Source organism: Stegodyphus dumicola, chromosome 4 (genome assembly GCF_044657685.1).
Source record: "Stegodyphus dumicola isolate Sdum_Otavi_A_Nest chromosome 4, ASM4465768v1".
Taxonomy (NCBI): domain Eukaryota; kingdom Metazoa; phylum Arthropoda; class Arachnida; order Araneae; family Eresidae; genus Stegodyphus; species Stegodyphus dumicola.
In genome coordinates this window covers 194006985-194029664 of record NC_140771.1, presented here as the reverse complement: position 1 = coordinate 194029664, position 22680 = coordinate 194006985, and the positions used below count along the sequence as shown (strand labels likewise).

The 22680-nt window shown below is 31.7% G+C and overlaps 1 protein-coding gene across 1 annotated transcript; it reads right to left on the bottom strand.

Moving 5' to 3' along the window:
* Positions 1 to 6170: 6170 nt before the first annotated feature.
* Positions 6171 to 19605, bottom strand: LOC118181093 (uncharacterized). Its single transcript, XM_035350171.2, has 3 exons — positions 19468 to 19605; positions 11475 to 11571; positions 6171 to 8596 (listed from the first exon to the last, which is right to left on the bottom strand). The coding sequence occupies exons 2-3, from the start codon at positions 11536 to 11538 to the stop codon at positions 6831 to 6833; spliced, it is 1830 nt and encodes a 609-aa protein (XP_035206062.1). The 5' UTR covers positions 11539 to 11571; positions 19468 to 19605; the 3' UTR covers positions 6171 to 6830.
* Between the last annotated feature and the right edge of the window lie 3075 nt (positions 19606 to 22680).

Below are 22680 nucleotides of genomic sequence, written 5' to 3'. Positions count from 1 at the left end.
ATACTGCTTTACTAACCATTTGCTTTTAGATAACGTTTATGAAACGATAAAGATGACTTAATTTGCATCATTATTGTTTACAAAATGACATCTTTTAAGTAATAAAATTTCTTAATTGTCTTGATCATGCACCAAACTTTCTTTTATGTCTGCTTTTAATCTTATCACTGCTAGACTTTAATTTTGTTTTACATTTTAACTCCTTGAATATGCATTCTAGCAAAAACAAATATGCTAAATACTGTGCTGAAATATTGCAATTTTTATAAAGCTAGATTTGCTAAATATAGTCTTCCTTAATTTTATCAGATTTTATCAAATCAGGAATTAAATGCTTTTAGCGTTAGCACATTTGGTTAATGATAAAACAAGTACTTAAATAAGCTTTCATTTCTCAACTTCTGATTTAATAGATCTTTAATAACTCATTTATCTTAATCGATATCTAAACACTTTTGTATCATATATTTTCCCACTGTCGTTATTTTTGCTTCTTTTAAGGTGCTATATCCATATCAAATGATTAATCGATGCCCGAATGGTGAAAGTTTTGTCCAACAAGTCCCTTGTTTGGAATGAAACAAGAATTTTAATGATGCATATTAACGTATCTGCTCTGTACTGAATGCTGCAATATTTATATTAAGATAAAAATATAGAATGGAAACTAACAAGTAACTGAGGAATACCTGGTAGACTGTTTTATCGCTGCTTTTAAAATTTGCTCCTAATTTTCATTTGAAGTCATCAACATAGTGAATATTTTAAGGTAAGATGGTTGTTATATGATTTTAATAAATGAAGTGAAATATGTTTATTAGGTCCCATACGAAGATTACCTTTAATAAAGAATTTATCACTGGCGTGATTTAATATCAGCAAGGTTAAAACGTAATAGTGGATAAGGTTTTAAAGCTTTCCGTGTTCCATCAAGTTTGGATCACGGAATGCCCTGATTGCATATGCGTTTTCATGCTTTTGCCATGTTTAATACAAATCTGAGAAATTTCTTAATTCGAATATATTCGATGAAAGCGTTCGTTCCATAGCAGGCAACGGCTGCTTCCCTATAAAGAGTGCTCAAAATGCGTTGCATCTTTAAAAATTACACGAAGACGTCAAGTAAAATGTTGATGCCAACAGATGCTGCTAGTGATTTGCTGAGGCTTCTCCAGAGACAAATAGAAGGGATTAGAATTTGGGTTTTCTACGTGGAGGAGTGCGATTTAAAATCCATAGGTCTATAAATGATTCTCAAGAACCGTAAAAGATGAAGGTAGCTGTAAGGAGTGAGGGTCTGCGGGGAGGGGGAATTCTCAAAATGTTATGAAATATAGAAGTTTCTCTCGAAATAAATGGATAAAGTCATATTGGATACGCGATGGAGGAAGTTATATTGTTACAACTGATGAAATATATACAACTATTGACTCATCGTAAGTTATTCGTCAGCGTATCCTCACTTAAATTTGGTTAATTGATAAAATAAAGCACGAGACGCAAACCTTTTTGTTTTGTTTTGTTTTGTTTGTTTGTTTGTTTGTATCTGAAACCTAGTCGAAATACGTATCAGTATTCAGCTATCATATAGATTCGGGCACTAACAGGTTTTTGTTTTAAGCACTCGAGATGACAGCAAATAACGAAGATCAAATTTTCGCGAAATTAATTCATTGTATTTCTTATTATATTAGGTTATGTAAATAAAGCCTTATTTAACCAAACTTCGGTTTGGTAACTGAAGACAATGTAGTCCAAAAGGTAGAAAAAATGTAATATTTCAAAAATAAATAAATAAATAAACAGCCCTCTCTCACTTTTTAAATCAACCTTTACTTTGTGTTTTCCTCTTTGCACATGAATAAATAATTCACTGAAGAAATACAAATTATGGACTTTTTAATTACAATAATTGTCATAAGTGAACAACCAGTAAACCGACTGCTTGGCATCCATATTCGTACTAGTAGTATTTCTCAATAAACGTTTAGGTTGGAATAAACCAAGATTACTGTATTATTTGATCGGCCATATTTTTGATAGATCGACTCAATGGAAGAACATAACTAGCATTTTTATAAAAAGTCTTGTTGCTTTTACTGAACCCTGTTCCAGCAAGCATTAAAACACGTATATGGTTCCAGCACGTTGGAAAGACATCCCATTTCATAAAGTTCATGCATATGCGGAACGCTTTGGATGCAATATTCTCAGGATAACAAATTGCTCAGAAGAGTCCCATCACTCGGCTGGAATAATCGTCTGATCTCTCATAGCTGAAATTTTCCTCATTGAGCTATATAAATCTCAGCCTCATCTGGGGTAGCCGATCAATTCCAATGAAAACTTTCTTGATAAGATTTCTTTGTTGCTGCCTCTGTTCAATAAGTGCTCGGTATTTTCACTAATATAGGCTGACCAATACATTGAAAGTTTGAAGCCTGTATGAGCTGGTGTTTTGAACAGCTTCTGTAATTTTTTAAATAAAATTCATACTGTTATTTATTCAACTGTTATACCTTCTTTGTTTTTCTTACATTTGCCAAAATTTGTTTCTTCATCCCCTGAGTTTATGCCCATGCATTGTACGACAAAACATTAATTGTTTAATGCGTTCTATCATCTCTTAGAACTCAAAACTCCTTTAACATTTAAAAGTTTTTTGGGGAAAAGTTTGAAATTACCCTGTAGACATATAATACATATATTTATTGAACGATGTAATATATGCCCTCCCTTCGAATAAGCGGAGTTATTTTTTTCGGGGGGGGGTACTGTAGTATACGGTGCGATAAAAGTTATCCATAATATTCCTAAAATTGTTCATGAAAGTTATTTTTATAGTAGCTTTTAGAAAGAAAATGTTACAAAAATTTCATGTTTACAGGATTTGTTGCAGTCATGCTTTACCCCATATAGCAGTCACACTTACCCATAAGACATTTAAACGTGCCCTTCTGTGGAGTAAAGTTACTTTTTCCCTTCTTCCATCACAGAACTTTTTTAAGCATTTTTTCGAAGCGACCATAAAACACTTAATTTTTTTTGTCTTGTAAGAACTAAGAGAAAACTGTGCAGATGAATCTGACGCAAGCTGCTTATGAATTTTCCATTAAAAAATATTCATAGTAAAAATTAATGAAAGTCTGCTTTGTTTGAAAAAAGTAGCTATAGGGTATAAAAATTTCCTCTCACTGCTGATACAAATTAAAGCAAGGTGATCCCTTTCTGTGAAATCAGCGGTAAGAGATTAGAAACATTTACTCTTTTTAAAGCTAGTAAATAAAGTTAATTAATACATTCTTGTATAGTTAGCGACACAAAAGACATTCTTTAAAAAAACATTGGCCAAATTCAGGTTAGGATTAAAGTTTTTTTTCCCAGCTATTTTTCTTTTCAATTACCAATTACTTAGACGAGGAATATAAAAAGGGAAATTCTACATTTTTTTACACTTTGTTTGGAAACATCGACATCTAATAGCTTTTAATAGCTAACACGTATTTTTTTCCTATCTATTTATTTATATTTAAATTCATAAATATAATGTTTATAATGTGCCATTAATTAATTAATTAATGAGTAATTTTATTCCACAATTTTTTCCTGTGATATTTATAATTTTTACCTGAAACAACTGAAATAAGTTCGAAATAAAAGAAATATTTTTATGAATGTTCCTAACTGGTAAATATTTAAGTTTCTTGAATGATGTATAGCAGTTTTGCAAGTTAAAAGAATTCCACTATGTGTCTAAAAAATTATTTCCCTTAATAATACGTTTTGGTAAATGATCTAAAATTGAAATTTAGGATTTAAAACTTTGGCATATTAATTACATTGGGACATCATGTAATTACTCATACGTATCATTATGTTCAAAACTTAATGAAATGAATCATTTAATATCTGCTGTTATAACCTCTTTTAGATGTATAAAACCTGATGATTTTAGAGCATGTGTATAAACTTGATCATTTATCATTCAAATACAACATTATATAAAAAACTAAAGTGAATTAAAATTTTCAGAAACGTTTCAGCTGTCTAACCAGTTAATTTTTTTATTTTGCTCTCCTGACTGTATACTCTCATTTCTACACTGTCACCCCAGAAGAAGATACATGAAAAGTGACATAAAAACACATTAGAAGATTCTCGAGAAGGATCCATGGAATAATAGAAAAAAACTTTTTCCTAAGTATTTCCTTTTATTGCTGCTGATAATACTGAGCTTTAGAAATTTATATTATGGCTCCTTCAAAGGACATACGAGTTATACAGAAATTTAAAATGTTTGTTTAAAATTAAATATTACCAATAACTGGGAGAATCAAAGGGAAAATAATATTTCAAGGCTCCCTCGATTAGTATAAGTAGTTGCATAGAGGCTGCGTGCTATGTTATCAGATGATTAAATACTTTAATAGTTTTAGTTTTAAACCCCAGATACAGTTCTAAGAGATTTGTTTTAAATTTGCATATTTATTCAGTAGTATTTGATTTCATTTTATTTATTTATTACGTGCTACGTCCTTAGGCACTACGCAAGAGAGATGTCTCGTGGAGGTTTTTTAAAGGAAACTGGCTGGTATCCACGTTAGACATGGGGGAAATCACGAAAACGCTTAAGCAGTTAGCGCGTTCTCAGGGAATCAAACTCCGGACTGAACTACAGTATTCAGCGGCCTTTACCGCTCTTTCCTTCGTGGGCCTATCATTGTTATGTCTGCATCGATAATTTGGTAAAAGATGCACTTGCTAAAAAATAGTAAAGATTAAGTAAACAATTTCAAACATGCGTAACTGGTTGAAACATTTAATTAATATACAGATTGGAATAGTTGTTCTGCACTTAGTGAAAAATTTAGTGTTATATTTTTCCAGAAGTTTCACATAAACCAATTTTTTTTTTTTTTTTTATTTTCAGTAGTAAGTCTCCCTAACCTTGAGAAAACTCTTTCTTTACATTCAAAGTTTAAAAGAGCTAGAAATAAAATTCTAATTTTTACATGTTTAAACAACAAAAAATGTCCGAATAATTAAGCTGAGCTGCCTATTTAGAATCATTAAACGGTCTCAGTACCATCTTTCCTGTTATAATCTTACTATATAAATATATTGAATAGCTGGACGAAATAGAAACACAAAATTTTAAGTTAAAATCTTATATTTCGAAGCTTTGGTCTGATATTAACAGTTAATTGTCCGGCAATTTACAGTTCTGCAACTTGAAAGATTAGAAATTCATAAGCATAATTTTTTTTTAAAATATTCAAAACGTCTTTTTATTTAGAGTTTTCTGTAGACGTAAATTAGATTCTTTAATGTAAGCTGAATCCCTGTACTTTCATGTTTCGTACAAAAGAGCCAAAAAATATGCTAAAACTTCTGTTCATAGTAGACTTATTAAAATATGCGTCAAATACCTTATTGCAATAAAATATTACTTCAGAATTCAGAAAATACGCTAATATTATGTTTTAGTGATAGAATATGAGATTAATTCTATTTACTGACAGAATCTGAAAGACTCAGAAAATAAGCTGATATTTTGTTTTATGGATAGAATATGCACAAGCAGTATTAAAAATATTTCAACATTTTTATTATAATCTTCAACCTATTCAATGCAAGTCGATCTGCACTTCACTGATGCATGTATTCTAAGAGGGGGTTTGGAAAGAGAGAAAGAGACACAAAAGTATCTTCTGACTGATTGAGTAACCACTGATGCATCTCCTTCTTTACCTTACTGGCTTGCTGAACTTCTTTTTAGTGACTACCTTTTGACAGATCTACTCATAAACCTGCTGAAGCGATACAAAAATGTCTCGGTATTATCTCTTCATACTCTGATGAACACTTGTTGGCGTTAATCCCCGAATCGCATAATTATGCTCTTATTTCTCTTGTGCACGATTTTAAGTCGATAGCCACCTTGGTTGTTGTTTGCTCATAACATCAAAATCAAGTTATAGTCCTGGTGGCTTCTATATTCAGACCTACGACAGAAAAGCTAATAGGTTTATCAAATCTACAGCAGAAGCATCAATTACTTGCTTTTTTTCCACCACTATATTAAAATAACCTCTTTATTCCCCTGCGAACTTTCCCAATGAATATTAATAAACTACATTCATTTATGTTTATACAAGTAACAAATACAATTTTTTTATTCCTTACATTTTTATTTTTGTTCGTTAATTATACATACTACATTTATTCGACTGACACAGGTTTAAATAATAAATTAACAAAACAGACAAATATAATGACACAAAAGACACGGATGCCAGCTCCATAAAAATAAATAAAATAGAATAGAATATTTCGTAGACATGTCTAGATATACTAAAATAAATGCATCGATCAAAGCTACAGCAACGTAAATGCACATGAATAAATTTACTCACATAAAAAAAGTTTTTAAATTAAATAGCTTACTTAAGTATTTAAATAAAGCATTGATTAAACCTGTATTTAATATCAGAATAATATTGTAATTTTAGTTATTTAAATATTAGTGATTATATACTGCGTTAATTAAAGTACCATAATTAAACAACTTCGTTCAATAAGTGGCAGTTTTGTTAAAGTTCATTCAATTTTACTTAAAGAGAAATTCAGAGAATCGCCTTTGTACTAGCAAACATTTGTTGCACTTCAGTGATAAAATTTTCTGAATAGCGTTGGAAAGAATTACTCCTTTAAACTTCCTTAATTATATTTTGTGCGATGAATGATTGTGAGCTGCCCTGGAATATCATTCTTTTTAGAGTTAATTAACATTTCTTTTCGTATAGTTTTCATTGGTTGGATAATGAATTTCAGGGCTTGTAAGTAAGATCCGGTGACACATAAGCGTATGGAAGGGGATTATGAGGAACGTGTATTCTTAAATGCCTCTGCCTAAATACATGTCCTTGTAGAAAATCATTAAGAGGGAATTCCTTCAAAGCCTTATTGAAATACAGAGCTAAGGGGTAGTCAATTTTATCAACAGCATTAGCCGTGAGAACCCAGAAGTACAGTGGACCCAACTGAGTTGCTACGCTTTCAGCTTTTATCGGTTCAGCTCCCTCTGCGGCATCTTCGTCGCGGAACAGGATTTCAGCTGATGAAAAATCTACATAAGGTTGGTCAGCGGAGGCAACCTGAAGAACACCGTTATCCTTTGTGAGGTACATGACAGTTCGAGCATGAACTTCGTTAAATATAATTGTTGCATTACCTCTTCCGGTTACCTTGAAGATCTCATACATTGTTCCATTAGCTGCAAAAAGGCAGTTGGCATAAAGTTTTGGATAATGAATTCCGATTTTGATTCGGGATTCAGCTAGCTGGCTTTCCAGCTGAGTAACTCGGTAATCCGATAAACCTCCTACAGTGATCTTCCTCATTTTCACATCGAAAACTTCTCCAGCCACAAGAGGCTGCAGTTGCATATCATCGAGCCGGACGGGATCCAGGATCTCACCCAAAGGTTCATCCATTCCTGTTTTCATCACAACGCTAAGATTTTGCATAACGTCGCTAAAAAACTCATTCAGTGCTTGGTCTGCTTTCTGAAGGCGTTCTTCTTCACTGAGTTGACTGTGGAAAGGAGTTTTGATTTTAGTTTCTACTTCATTTTGAGTCTCAGGTGCCTTTGGAGATTCGCTAGTTGTTGCAGTTTTGATTGAAGATGCTTTGTATTGCTTGATGTTTGAATTAACTGCTTGAAACTGCTGTTGAGACTGTTGTTGCAATTGCTGTTGGGATTGTTGTTGAAAATGCTGCTGGGAATGCTGCTGAAAATGCTGTTCAGATTGCTGTTGTAGTTGTGGAACCTGCTCCTGAGACTGGGGTTGAAATTGTTGTTGCAATTGTGGCACCTGCTCTTGAGACTGCGGTTGAAATTGTTGTTGCAATTGTGGCACCTGCTCTTGAGACTGTGGTAGAAACTGCTGTTGGGACTGCTGTTGCAATTGCTGTTCAGACTGTTGTTGTGACTCCTGTTCAGACTGTGGCTGAAATTGTTGTTGAGACTGCTGTTGCAATTGCTGTTGAGACTGTTGTTGCAGCTGCTGTTGAGACTGCTGCTCTAATTGTTGAGACTGTTGTTGAGACTGCGGTTGTAACAATTGCTGAGACTGTTGTTGAGCCTGTTGTCGCAATTGTTGTTGAGATTGCGGCTGGAATTGCTGTTGAGACTGAGGCTGGAACTGCTGTTGAGACTGCTGCTGCAATTGTTGTTGATACTGTTGTTGCAATTGTTGTTGATACTGCTGTTGGTATTGTTGCTGAAATTGCTGTACACTTTGAGAGACCGTGGTGGTCTCCTGAACTGTAGTTGGTGGATCTGTAATTACTTCTTGAGAGCTTGACTCCACAGCATTCCATGGTAAAGCATATTCGCTACTACTTTCAGGAGATTTTACTCTTTGACCAAAATGTGCTGTTTTTATAGATGATGGAGCGTTAAAAAGATGCAAAGGAGAAGAAGGTTTTTCAGGTGATTCACCGCTTGTTGATGGCGAAACTGCGTCAGAAGACGCCTTTTCAGAAGTCGATTCGAGTATACTTTGGGATGACGCAGTCACATCACTCGAATCTAAAAGCAAAGAAAGTATCAATAAATTTGCGGTTAAAAATAATTGAAAATTCTTTATGTGTTTGGAGAAATGAATAAAAAATAAATAATAATGACTGTATGGCAAGAATATGAACCAAATCACTGTAACGTGGACCGAAATTGGATCTAGAAATAAATTGTCTTGACACGCAAAACCACTAGACTCAAGTCACATAAAAGTTTTAAATACATATTTCTCTCTTCTAAGAGAAAAGTGTCTAAAATATGAAATATTTGAAATTTTAAAGTCTAACTTCCCTCAGTTCATTATAAATAAAACATATAGTTGATTAACTACTGCTCAAGTGATACACGAATGTTCTAGAGTGATATATGAGCTCCATTAAAGTACAATGAAATTTAACTGATAATAATTCTTATAAAGTGAGCAGCAAATTTTGACTCTAATTTTGTAATAAGTCTTTTCTTACTTATAGAATAACATTCCAGGTAAAACACGTGCGTTATTATTAAAGAAACCGTTATTATTTCTATGTATATATTTTAATACGTATTGCTTAATTAAGACTTTTTGGAAAAGCCTGTTGCTGATGGATTCAGTCATAAATGGTACTTCTATACAGATACAGAGTGTTTTTTTAAAGCATACTCGTATACAGGATGGGAGGATGATATTTAATACTGAATGCTGAATTATCGATGGAAATCAGTGCATCAGCGTATGTCAAAAATTCAGAATTTTTGGTTTTTCACTTTATGAGTGTTGGAAAGTTCAAAAACCCGTTACTTGTATCATCCATGCAAAATTAATTATGCATAACATTTCTTGCTTTTAAACAATTTTTGTATTGTAATTATTGGTCAGCCTAAAATGTAAAAGATACTGCTATATATTTTGGATAGTTAAAATGTAACTATTTTCGCAATTGTCAACTTTGTTCTAGTAGGAGTGCACTGAGCCTAGATATCCTGTTGCCCGAGCACCGTTCCACCGAGTGACCTCAAATATTGTGATAATTTATGTACGCTCAACAATAAATATATGCGCAGAAAGGAGGCCTTTCCCAAAATTTGCTTTGCTTATGACCGTTATAATTTCAATCATTTAAGTTTTCCATTCCTTGTGATTCCCATAGTGAATGGTAATCATTCTGTCGACAATTTATGATGTAAATTTTGAAGAAATGCAATTTATGCTTTCGATAAAATATTTTATTTCTTGGTGCCCCTTGTAGCTAATATTTTATATTATCAAAATATGTTTTTAATTTTTTCACTGATTAAACAAACTTATTTTTTGAAAGTTTCTTTTTTCAAAAAGGCATACTTTGTAAAATTAATTTTCAGATTTGTAGTACAGAATTCCCATCAATCCGAGTACCATACAGATAGGAAAATTTTATTTTATGTTTAAAATCTACTTGAAATGGATCCTTTATTGAGATTCAGCAACTCGTGATATTAATAAATGTAAATAAATTATTATTCTATATGAATGTTTTTACTGTTTTACTACGATTAAATAAGAAAATTAGCAAAACAACTGTTTCAAAAGATCAATAATTAAATCCAATATTAAGATTGAAATTACATTAATAGTCATGAATCATGCAACTTAGGCATCCAGAAGAGTATTAAAAATGATCCTATTTGTTTTTAGCTGCATTTTCTTAACACTAGACCACACTTTTATTAATCAATTGCTCTCAAATTTTTGTCCGCTTTCTGAAAACCTGCTTTATATTTATATGAAGAACTCATAAATTTGAACTCCTTTTACATCCGCTTAATCATGTTTAATGAGCACAAAGGTTAGCTTTTTTTGTTTTCTTTTTTTTTTTCATTTCATAGCGCTTTCTCGCTCATAAAATACATCCTTCAATATTTCCATGCTTTCGCAAATGTTATATAATAAACTGCTCAATTTTTCTCTTTTACATAAATTCATCTGCTACCTAAAAAGGTATTCCCGTCTCGATGTTTGGACGGTGCTCTAATATCCATAATATGTCGAAAAATTGAGGGACCCATAAAAACGTGAATAATTTTTTGCCCTTAAAAAAGAACCTGTCTCTTGTTGAGAATTGTTGCCAACATATATAATTCCATACTTTCCATTGCCAAAGCAACTGGGAAAACCTCAGAAGTATAATTACGGGAAGTAACTTAGCATTCTTACCTTTAACTTTTTATAATGTTAATGTGATAACCATTTCTGACATCTTAGCCCTTAACTGTTTTTCAAAAAATCCCATAGCCCATTATGAGGATTAATTAAAAACCTTGTACAGGCTACCAAACGAGTATTAAGAGCCCACGATGGATTCTAAACCTGATACCAACTGATATTTATCTGTGGGTTTACTTCAAAATCTTTTACATAAGAGAATTATTAGTTTGCAGTGTCTCTCAGAAAATGCCCGCCATGCTCAGGGTTTAATTACTTCTTAGGCTCACAAGAGCGGACATAAGAATTAACGATTTTAGGGGTCCCCCAAGTCATCCTATAATTTCAAACTATCCTGTTTTTATAGTACAAAAATAAGGAAAGCGTGCACTGGGAATACCTAAAAGAACTTTGTGTCAAAAGCCCCACACTGATCTGATCAAGATATTTGTCAGATTGATACTGCTGTCGTCAAATGTGGGTTAGTGGACAATAAATATGGGCTGCGTCCGTTTGTCATCAATTATAGATGTAATCTTATACAACTCCATAAAAATTGTTGTGATACTGAACTCATGGAATATCTTGTATTTAAAATTTTATATTGATTTGTTAATTAGCAATTCAAAACCTTCTGTCAGTCACTAAACCATGCATAGAAGTGTTTCAAGCTAATGCGAAAAACTTTTAAACGAAGTGTATTTGAATATTTATCTTTTATTCACTTACCAGTCTGAGCCAACACGAGGCGGATGCAAATTATCATAAAAAACGCCAGCCAATGATTATCCATCCTGCACTCTTAATCTTTCGCTGTAGACTCCAACTGCAACCAAAATACATTAGGAAGTATTAATAAAAAAGTAGTTATTTTTCTTAGAAATGCTGCAATAAATTTCTATAAATTTATTGACAAGATTTTTAAGCGTTTAAGCTTAATAAAATGTTATTTCATTAAATTTTATTCAATTCAATTAGTATTTAGTCAAAGACTAAAATTTATCAGATATTTTTTTAATTTTAATATTTTTAGTGATACACATATATAATATTTTACGTCTTTGAAAAAAGTTAATCAGTCGTATTTATATTCTGTGCATTAACGAAATAATTAGGTAGTTGAACTTAGCAAATTCACGTAAAGGCATAAAAATAAGTAATTTTATTTAAGTTTCTTCACCTTGTCAAATACGTAATAATAATGTATTTATAATTTGTGCGTGAACTGTTTAGTAAAATCTTATTCTATTTTAAATTAGCAATTAAATAATTATTAAAATTGCGAAATATTTAAGTAAGAGTTAACATTAAAATTAAATATATCCCTTATAATGTTAGACATATAAATTCTTTAAAATATATCTGCATTCAGAGTAAATTCGTTAAACACTTCTTTTAAAATATTACTAATAAATTATTAAAACTCTCATGTATCCATTATTAGGTACAAAGTCAAGTTAAGACATAATGAGAAATGTTTAAGCAAATAATATTTTAAAATTGCATTTATGAAAGAAACGCAAGAAATGCTTTATGTAACAATTTAAAAATTTCAGAAATTATTAATAATGCCATGTATGCAAGCTCTATGAAACTACACTGTACTTCGGAATAATGAATATTTAAAGAAGATAATATTTTATGATTACATTCAAAATAAATAAACTAACTTGCACAGTCCTTACCAGTTGACCTGTGGAAAACATAATATACTTTCTAAGTAAACCGTATATCTTTCCAGAATGCATTTGCAAATCACATACAAACTATTTCTTTTCTACAAATTATTAAATTTTTACCATTTACAATTCTGGAGAAATTTTCAATTATTAATTTTGAATGTGCTTAAGTTATCGCAACCCGGTCTAAATATGACCTTTTACATACAATCCTGTGCAAAAGAGGTTTCGGTATAGATCATAAATATAATACGCTTTAACATTAAACCTTGTTTTCACATTTTCTCTTCTAAAGAACAAAAATGAATTTCTATAAATTTTTACTTCAACTGTTATTAACATACGTTTTATTAATTCATATAAAAATTCCAAGAATAAAATTAAATTGGCCAAAAATTGCTTTTTATTCTTAACATGATAGATGTTAGGTTATTCAGAAGAGATTATCTTTAATAACAGACATTTCTATAAATACTTGATCTTATGTTTGTCCTGTCATTGTTATGGATCAATAAACAAATGTACTTCCCTTTAAAAAAATATTTATCAATATAAAGTAAAGGAAACTTTTTAATTTTATGTTACTATGTTTTTTATTTTCTGTTTAATATATATTCAGTTCAAATTATTTATTTTTGTTGATTCATTAAAATGTATTGTATTTCTGTTTTAGTGGATCAATAAATGAATATTTTCGCTATATTCAAATCATTCTTTTGCAATTAGCGAGTTAAATAACAATATCTACGAACGAGCATCAATCAGGAAATGCTGTTACTGTGTTTGCTTTACGAATTTTGAGTTCAGATGTATTGATCTAATTTAATTGTACATCGGCGTTTTTTTAATAATTATAGCGGTCATTATTTGCTCTAAATGTTACGAGGAATTCTTTTATTTCCCTATGCTTGTTCTCGTAGAGTGACGGGTAGCTCGTCTGGTTAGCACCTGAAAGATAGTTTAAATTTCGTGGAGCGCTAGATGATGGTTTCCGTTTCTTACTCAAAAAAGTCTAATGGCTCTACAACAACGATTAAATTAAAATATAGTGAATGACAATTTATCACCACCTGGATTGACTGAGTCTCAGGCTTTTCTTAGGCACTCTTTAATAACAGGAAAAGATAATGAATTATACCATTCTTTCATTTGTGCTTTCGCGACGTAAGTGGTAGCACGCCACCTAGCAACTGGAAGATCTGTAGTTCGATTCTCGGCAAAATGATAGTTGATTTTTCCCATTTCTTGCTCCGAAAATTGTCTAATTTCTCTGCAACTTACAATATGCTCAATAAGTCTACAATATGCTATATTGCTGCAGTTGTTGCTGCATAGTAAAAATCATGCAAATGAAATCAACTGCTGCTGCTCATAAATGTGTTATTGAACAATAACACAGCAATGACAATATAAATTGTCTGCGCCAACACTATTCCACTTTGAATTTAGATGTGCCATGTATGGTACGTCAACCTCTTGGCCAGTAATCACTACAAATGGACATTTCTTCCGAATTTTAATTACCCGTACTCTGCGTAGACAGGTCAATGGAAAACGATCATACTTAGACCGGGATTCGAACCTCTGCCAATTGGTTACGAACTACCTCATATAACTAGCATAATGACCGAACAGCGGAGCATTTTATTCATAATTTAATCAACTAGTAAATCCTACTTTCAAATAAATGAAATTAATTTTATTATTATTACTTTAAAAAAATTCTTTTTCTGCCTTTTTTAATATATTTGAAAGTTATGAAATAAAAATACAGGGTTTAATATTAATTAAATAAAATATAATTTTTAATAAAAACTGATAACATTGCATGTGTATAACATTTAATAAAACTAAAATCTTGATACATAATAATTAATATAAAAATAAATTTTATTCCAAGCTCTTAGTTTTCCTAAAAATGAGCATCCACTAACTGCCAAGCACTTAAAGCCGCAAAATTATCATAATTCAATCTAGGTTCGGTTCTTTACCGCTTAATGAGATGACTGCATAAATGTTTCGCCATTTATTTACGTATAAATGAAATGTGAGTTATTTTTCATCAAAAGTTCCGCTACACTTTTTTTTTTTTTTTTTTTACACAGACAGCCTTTGGTAACACTAAAGCCATAAATAAAAATTGCAACCAATTAATAGAGTTTTCAAAGTAAAAGAATGATGAATATTTGTAACGATGTTCAAAAAACATTTTTTTTTTTTTTTTTATTTTTTATTTTCGGGAATACTCGTATAATCATACGACTTACCAGTTAATTTACAGAAGAGTATAAATTGCACCATTTGAACAAGAGAAATATTTTTACTCATTTAAAATAATATAAGTAAACATGCAGATGAATTTAGCTTACGAATAGCAAACTGATCCAGGAATTTTATACGCTGTCTGAAATTGGGATCATTAAAGATATATTCTATACTTCAGAAACAAGAAGTTCTAATTTTTCAGGAAATTTTTTCATAAAAAGTAAAATGGAGCCAGCCTTTCTCACAGTAGAAAGGGTATTTAGAGTCTTAACTTAAGAAGGATTTTAATATTATACAGATAATGAGTTATCTTCATTAAAATTCTCTTAAACTTTCTGAGTCTGTCTCTTTTTCGTTCGTCGTATTATGAAATATTCTGCGAAATAGAAAATATATTTTCAGCTTGAATTCTTTTCCGGTTGCCTCTGCAAAAGATTACAATGATTTCTAAATTCATCAGATGTTGATGCATAATCATGGCTCATTTTACTTTTACTGTTTTGAAGCATTATGGAAGAAACATTATAATGGAAGCTTCATATTAGAAATTTGAAATAATAAGAACTGGGACCACGAATTCAATTTTGCTTCCGCTGAAATTATCCGCAAAGCTTCATAAGTTGGTGAATTGGATTTCCTTGAGGTTTTCCTTATCCACAAAAATTTCTGTACATTAGTGAATGATGTAAATTTTAGCCCCTTTATCTCCCCCATCTGCAAACAAATAAGTTCGGACTTTATTTTCAGCCCTCATATGCCAACTTGCTGTGTATATTAAAAGGAATGAAAGGATATATATCCCATTCGTGTCACATCCTTTCATTGCTTTTCTTTTTCCCTTCATTACAAAGAATTACATCGTCAGATACTAGTATGATCTCAAATATTCTTCATTATCTCTCTTTATTTATGGTACCTATCTTTTATTTACTTACAGCTGAGGAAAACAACAGTGTTTAAATCACAGAAATGGCTTCTACAAAAATAAAATTTACGCGAATTATCATTGGTTCATCATGTGCCAGTTATGAGAATTTATTAACATTTTGAAGAATATTTCTTCGTGTTCAAATAAAATCATATTAGGCGGAAACAAAGAAGGAATTAAAAAGTGAGTCACTTCTTTTGGTACTGTGAGTGGAAATTAGCTGCTCCCCCGACGCAGGTGTCAAATGCGTCTTTGCGAACAAAAGCAAACATTTGAAATCCACTAAGCATGCCCTCTTAAAAGCTTACTGGCTAGAGAAAGAGGAATCCGAGACCATCGGATTCCGTCACGCTCTTGATTATATAAATGTGCATTAAATATCCATGTAAACATGCTGTATAGTGAAAACTCGTTATCTGTATTTATGACCCTGAAATAATAAAACTACTATGGCAAAGATAACATTCAGATTCCAATTCACGCTTTCAAACAAATTTTTCCTGTTTTTCCAAATAGCCGGACACTTGAATCTTAATGCATTCATCAGGTATGGCCAGATAGATTGGTTGTTTAGCTGTCTCATCATCGAAAACATACAAGTACGATCGAATTACTCTAGTGAGAAAACAGCAGCTTCGCTCCATTTTAATGGTGAAAAACCCGGGGAATGCATCCAAAGGTCTCCTATCCCCCTTCTCCTAATACTAATCTAGCCACAGGTCTTTTAGCTGAACAATATTTTAAGTGCCCCTATGTTGCAAAGATACTATACATTTAGAGATATCCATGTCTTCTTTGGGATGCGAACCCGAGCTCAAGTCTATGACAGCCAGATGTCTTACTAACATATGAAGAAGACAACACGAAGAATGTAATGGTTTGTGTATCCGATATTTCCTCAAGATTTCTATGAACACTTCTAACTGTTCTTTATAATTTTATATAACCTTCTCCTACCCCTAAGAGATAATGTCAGGGCTCTATATTTTTACAATTTACACTGGTAATCCTTTTCCTTAATAATCTTAAGATTTCATTTTCATTTGTAATGTTACATATTTATGCCACAGTCGTCATGTGTTTGTACTTTACGTTATAATGTCGCCATGCTTATCTTTAAAAACTTATTTCCAAGCGAACTCCACGTGGATATCCAGAGCACCTTCTCTTTCGTAAAGCTTTATTACGCAAAAGATGACAACTGATTACTGTTGGTATACAATAGATGTATTCTAGACTTCTACTCGTAATGTACTTTATTACGAGTTAATGCTCCGTAATCTTGCATTCCCAATTTTCTGCTGTAGCGGAACAATTAGTAGATATTTTCCAGAGCTTATATCATAACAGCAGATGAATAGCAAAAATTTAATACTTCGCTGCAGAGTAGTTGCTCTTTCGATAGTGCTAGGATGAAGCTACACAACAATTTACTGTCATTACTGCTGCTCGAGATCTAGGATTATTGCTGCTTAAAAAACAGACTATGAATGGTACTGCGGATAATTACTGATGAATCAAGGCACCCCCTTGATTCATTCCTCATTATATATGAGGACATTCGTAACCTCGATGTGCAATAAGCGACAATAATAATAAAATTAGGATGTTTAAATTTAAACTGATTCATAATGCAGATTGAAATAGTGATTATTTTAAAAGACGCAGTTATTGATTACTTTGCCATTACTGATTAAATTTAGCAATTTTCCATAAAGTAGAATCATACTGCTTCCACTGGAACTTGGACGCAGCATCTCTTTTCTAGACGATTACAATATTACTGAGCGATAGAAGCTGTCAAACAGTTTCTGATAAGATTTGCTTAAAAATATGATTTACGAAATTTGCTTAAAAATATGATTTACGAAATTTGCTTAAAAATATGTTTTAACAGTTACCACTTATCCCTATGAAAGAGAAACAAACCGATGTAAGACGTAAATTCATCTAAAAATCAGCCTACGATTGGCGTAGATTTTATATAAACATCTAACATTGCGAGAGCGACTGGCGCACATCTCTTGTTTTCAGGAATTAACCTCTCACCCCAAATTTCTAATTGATTAGTATAAATTTTTCTTTTCATACCCTTCTTGCTGTATGCAACAGAATGTGTTTCAACTATTGTATACGTGATGCTTCGGCTATCGCAAAGAGTTGTGTTTACAATCATCGTTTGTGGGGTCTGAGCGTCAATTGCAACTTGAATTCAGTATCTTCGTTCTGGAGAAAGGCACGCTACAGCTACCATCTACAGCTCCCTTAAGTTCTGAGTAAAGTGACAGTTTACACATGAATATTACTGACTAGCGAATATTTTTAATAATTTTTTATTCTTCAGACTTCGTGCGAAGCGATATGCTGAGTTAATAAGAGGAATATTACCTATCGTAAATTTAAAAGCGGAGGACTAAAACTGATTTTTCCCAGGTATTTGTCGACATTTCTCTCTGATAAACACTCAAAATCTTGCAAATTAACTTTTACATTAACCCTTATATTCCAAAGCCAAAATTTATAGCAAATACCTGTATATCTGTATATTTTACAAGATCTTTTTATGTAAGTTTACCATTCGTCCTAAATTTACAACTAATATCCCCTTTCGTTTGAAAATTTAATATCAGCAACAAAAAAGCATGCACTATTTTCATGTTTTCTAGGAACATTATGCAATCCTTAAGAATTAACAATAGAAATTCGTTTATGGTTTTCCTACTTTCCATTTTAGCAGTTAGAAAATATCCCATTGTCTAGCAATCAAGCCAAGAAATAACTTTCTTTTCTCTATGAAAACAGAAACCTCTGTTTCAAAAAACTATATATATGTACTCTGCCAAATGTGCTTCATTTGTACTTTAAAGAACGAATTTAATATCTAGCACACAGAAACTAACGAATTTTAATTTATTTTTATTATATATATATATATATATATATATATATTATTAGGATTAATTGGTTCTAATTAAACAGATAAAATTGTCAGTATGATATACAAATGAAATACATCAGTCAGGGCACATGTATAGTTTTGTGAAATATCGTATAAATTTATATTCTCATAAGAAAGTAATAAATAAATAAATAAAATGTTGCTTTGGAATCCATTGATTATATATAACTGTTATATTTCAGTTCCTTATTATTACATATTACTTAAACGTTATTTATTATAAATAAATGGTTCGAGTATCTGGTGAAATTTTCTAAATTTGATGATGCAAAAGCGAAAAAATTCAAAATTAAAAGTCCTCAATAATTATAATAAGATTCTAGAAATTAGGTTTACGAATATTTAGTACAAAATCAATCCACTGGTGGTGGACTATAAGTGATTTTGAAATGGGTGTTCTCAAATGGTTACATTATATATTATATATAAAAATAAAATAAAATAAAAAATAAAAAACTATGCAGTTACATTATAATTCTTCGACCCTGTAGTAATTATAGAATGAAGTAGGAAATACAGAAAGAAATAACTAAATGTTAAAAGTAATTGATTCCAGTTAGAAAAAAGGTGAATATAAAAGTTTACTGTGGTTCAAAAAAGAGAAATTTTGTTACAATTAGTAAGCATTTTAAGGTATGAGAAAATCTTAGCTAGAAACATACTGTGAAACTTGAAAAACTGTAACTATATCTAAAATAACTGATAGTTTTTAAATATATCTGAAATAAAGTAGTTTTAATAACTATAATCGAAGAAGAAAAAAAGCACAGAACTGAAGAAAATCATGTTTGAGAAAAATACTTATTGCCACTGCTGCAACATTATGGCCAAAAGCATTAGTACCTAATACTAATTGTAACTGTCCACTCAGAGGATTAAGCAAGTACTCACCGATGCTGCAGGAGCGGTTCCTCCCGATGTAATGGTGATGAAATTCGGCGTGACCAGTAAGTAGTCTTGGGCACAAACCGGAAGAGATCCCCAAGAAACAGGTAAATACAACTTCACCTCGAAGAACAAGAAGAAAAGTTCAGGACCTTGATTTGTGCGAGTCACGGTCATTGAACTGTCTCGGCCCAGTGGGTCATTACCGAGCCTGGTTACCCAGCGTGAAAATTTATCGCACTTATTCGAAGTGCTTGGCCATTGTTTTATTCTCATGTGGATTCTACCTGTCCAACCGTGAGATACAGAAAATTGAATGCGTCCCTGAGTACTAAATGGAGTCACCAGCACCAGTTAATTTGCTTAAAAATTTCAACAATAAAAATCACGTTTCGAATAAATTACATTTCAAAATAAAATATGTTAAAACAATTTAAAATTTCGGCGAGTTTCCTGGAATTCCAGATCTAGATGAACACGATTAACTGAATTTAACTCGACGCTTTCCTGAGTAGTAAGTGGAATTAGCATCATCAGCTTATTTACTTAAAAACTGAGAAAATAAAAATTACGTTTCGGATAAACAATTCTTCGAGATGAAATATTCTTAGATGATTTAGAACGCAGGCGAGTTTCGAAAAATTTCGATTCCGTGTTAAATGAGCACGCTTGACAGCTTCTGCATGAACCAACTTGAACCTGAATCTGAAAGGACATGTAACGAATATAGCATTCTTTTTATACGTCTCAATTAATACACATAGTAAAAAACCGAATAATCCATGTTTCAATTCCGACGATTTTCAACTTTTCCTGTTCCGAAGTTCTAATAATCTCTTTAAGTGCCAAAAAATATATGAGTTAATGCAAAAATTTTAAATCCTTATATTAGCTCTTGAATTTTTATCTAAATAACATTTTTAATTAAATTAAATTAAATTCAGATTTAAAATTCTTAAAAATTTTTTAACTCTTCAAAATATGCACAAATCAAATCTATGCCTTTACAGCCAGACGCTTCAGATTTTTACTACACTCAACTCCCGATTAAGATGGATAATACTGGAGACGATATCCACGGTAAACTAAAAATTAAGGTTTTTTTGGAGTCCCTAGCAGCTAAAATACTATTATCAATTTACCTGCATTTTCAAGAAATAAGAAGAATAATTTCTTTTGGATACGTAATATTTACATCAGTTTTCGAAATACTCTGTCTCTCAAGCACCCGCGCATACCCATTTTATCTCTCTTTCTTCCTCTTCCTGTCTGCATCTTTTCCCCATTTCACGGTGCTTATGTTATTCGTTTTTTAGGACCACAGGGGGCTGTAACTCTGGATCCTTACCTTTGCGGTGTATTACTTTTCAAATCAAAAGTCTATATATATATACAGAAGATAACCACCTCTTTGTTTCAGAATCGTCAGTAGAATCGATACAGTTGTAAATTTCCGTAAATATTTAATTTTTTTCAGTGACGCTTATAAAGCTCGTAACTTATTTCTATACGCTCAAAATTATGTTGTCGAATGTTTGCTTTTCGTGCGATTATATATAACACTTATACGCTTATAATGTATATAACGTCAATGACTTAGCCTTCTTTTTGCAGTTAGTGTGTCACTTTTCAAATAAAGCTTATAATTTCTCCTTACTTTTGCGGTGTATAACTTAGTTTTTATAACGCGTCTAGCACATGGGCGAGTATAACACATAACTTATCCTCACTTTTACGGTGTATCACTTTTCAAACAACGCCATTAACCCTTTCCGGCAAGCTACCTTTTAAAGTTGGAGTTTTGATAAAAATAAATAAATAAATAAATAAAAAGAACAAAAGAAAAAAAAAGAAAAGAAAAGGTAGGCAGTCTAATTAGGCCTAGAGGAGTACACAAGTAAAATTTTGTGAAGGTAGCACTTACCTTTTAATTCTGTGGGTGTGCCCAAAGTGGCACACTGATTGAATAGAGCTTCGAAAAGAGTGCTGAAACGAGCATTGTTGTCAATGAACTGACCGATGATATGCGGAGAAACAAAGAATACCGACTCTCAGTTGTCCTAGATTATCGGTGAGCCCGGTCTGGGCACACCTAGGGTTCGCTTTTTGATTTTAGGCAAGATTTCAAGGTAAAAATTTAAAACTAATATAGAATAAGGAGATTAGCATACAGCCAAAAAAATAACATAGAAATTTCTTTTCAAACAATTGCTTTTAATACCCTAAAAAAATCTGGAAGATTTCTTTGAAAAATGAGGGTCTTAAAAAACTGAACATGGCTAAAATATAGGGACTGGTTTGTGTTGAGCTGCCATCTACTATAAATAAAGAAGGTTCAGAGTACAGAAGGAAATTTTTAGGTGTGTCCAGACCGGACACACTGTGCCGCAAAGGGTTAACTCATCCTAACATTTTCGCAGAATTACTTTTGCGGGGTATAACATACTTTTGTAAAGTTTTTAACTTATTTTTATAATGTTTAAAACACGTGAACGTTTATAACACTAAGAAATATTTTGTCGAATGTTTGTTTTTTGGACCATAACGTATTTCTATTATAACACTTATATGTTCACACTACTCTCGAATTTCGGCGGAAGTTGTGTAAAAGAGAAGACTAATTATTCTGGCATTTGATTTATTCTTAAGACAAAACAATTTACTTACTCTTAACAGATGAAACACTACGACGTCATCTGCTATCACTGTTGATAGCCTATGTAATTTTTTTTCCTATTTTGTGTTTTTCATAAGCAGTAAAATACAATAAAGCAGGGAATAGGCCTATGAACGCTAGGAGCTGTCAGCTTTACTACCTATCCCATGGGAAAATATACTATCACCAACCAGAGCACAGCAGCATTATAACAAAATCATGTATTTACAATACCATATAATTTTCTGTAATAATTACAAAGCGATATTATAGTGCTGAATGTATGACATTTGAGTTATTCTTCTACATTATAGAGGTGTTTAACATTCTATATACTATACAATAAAATTAGCAGATAAAAATAAAGATAAAATAATAAAATTAGCAGATAAAAATAAAGATAAAATAATAAAATTAGCAGATAAAAATAAAGTTGGCAGACAAAACTTTGGGCCAGAATTCATGCACTTTCTATAGTATATATTGTGTATCTAAGGCACATGTTAGCAGTATAGAGAGGAAAGGGGTAGTACACAATAGTAAAGCGATAGTACAATATTCAA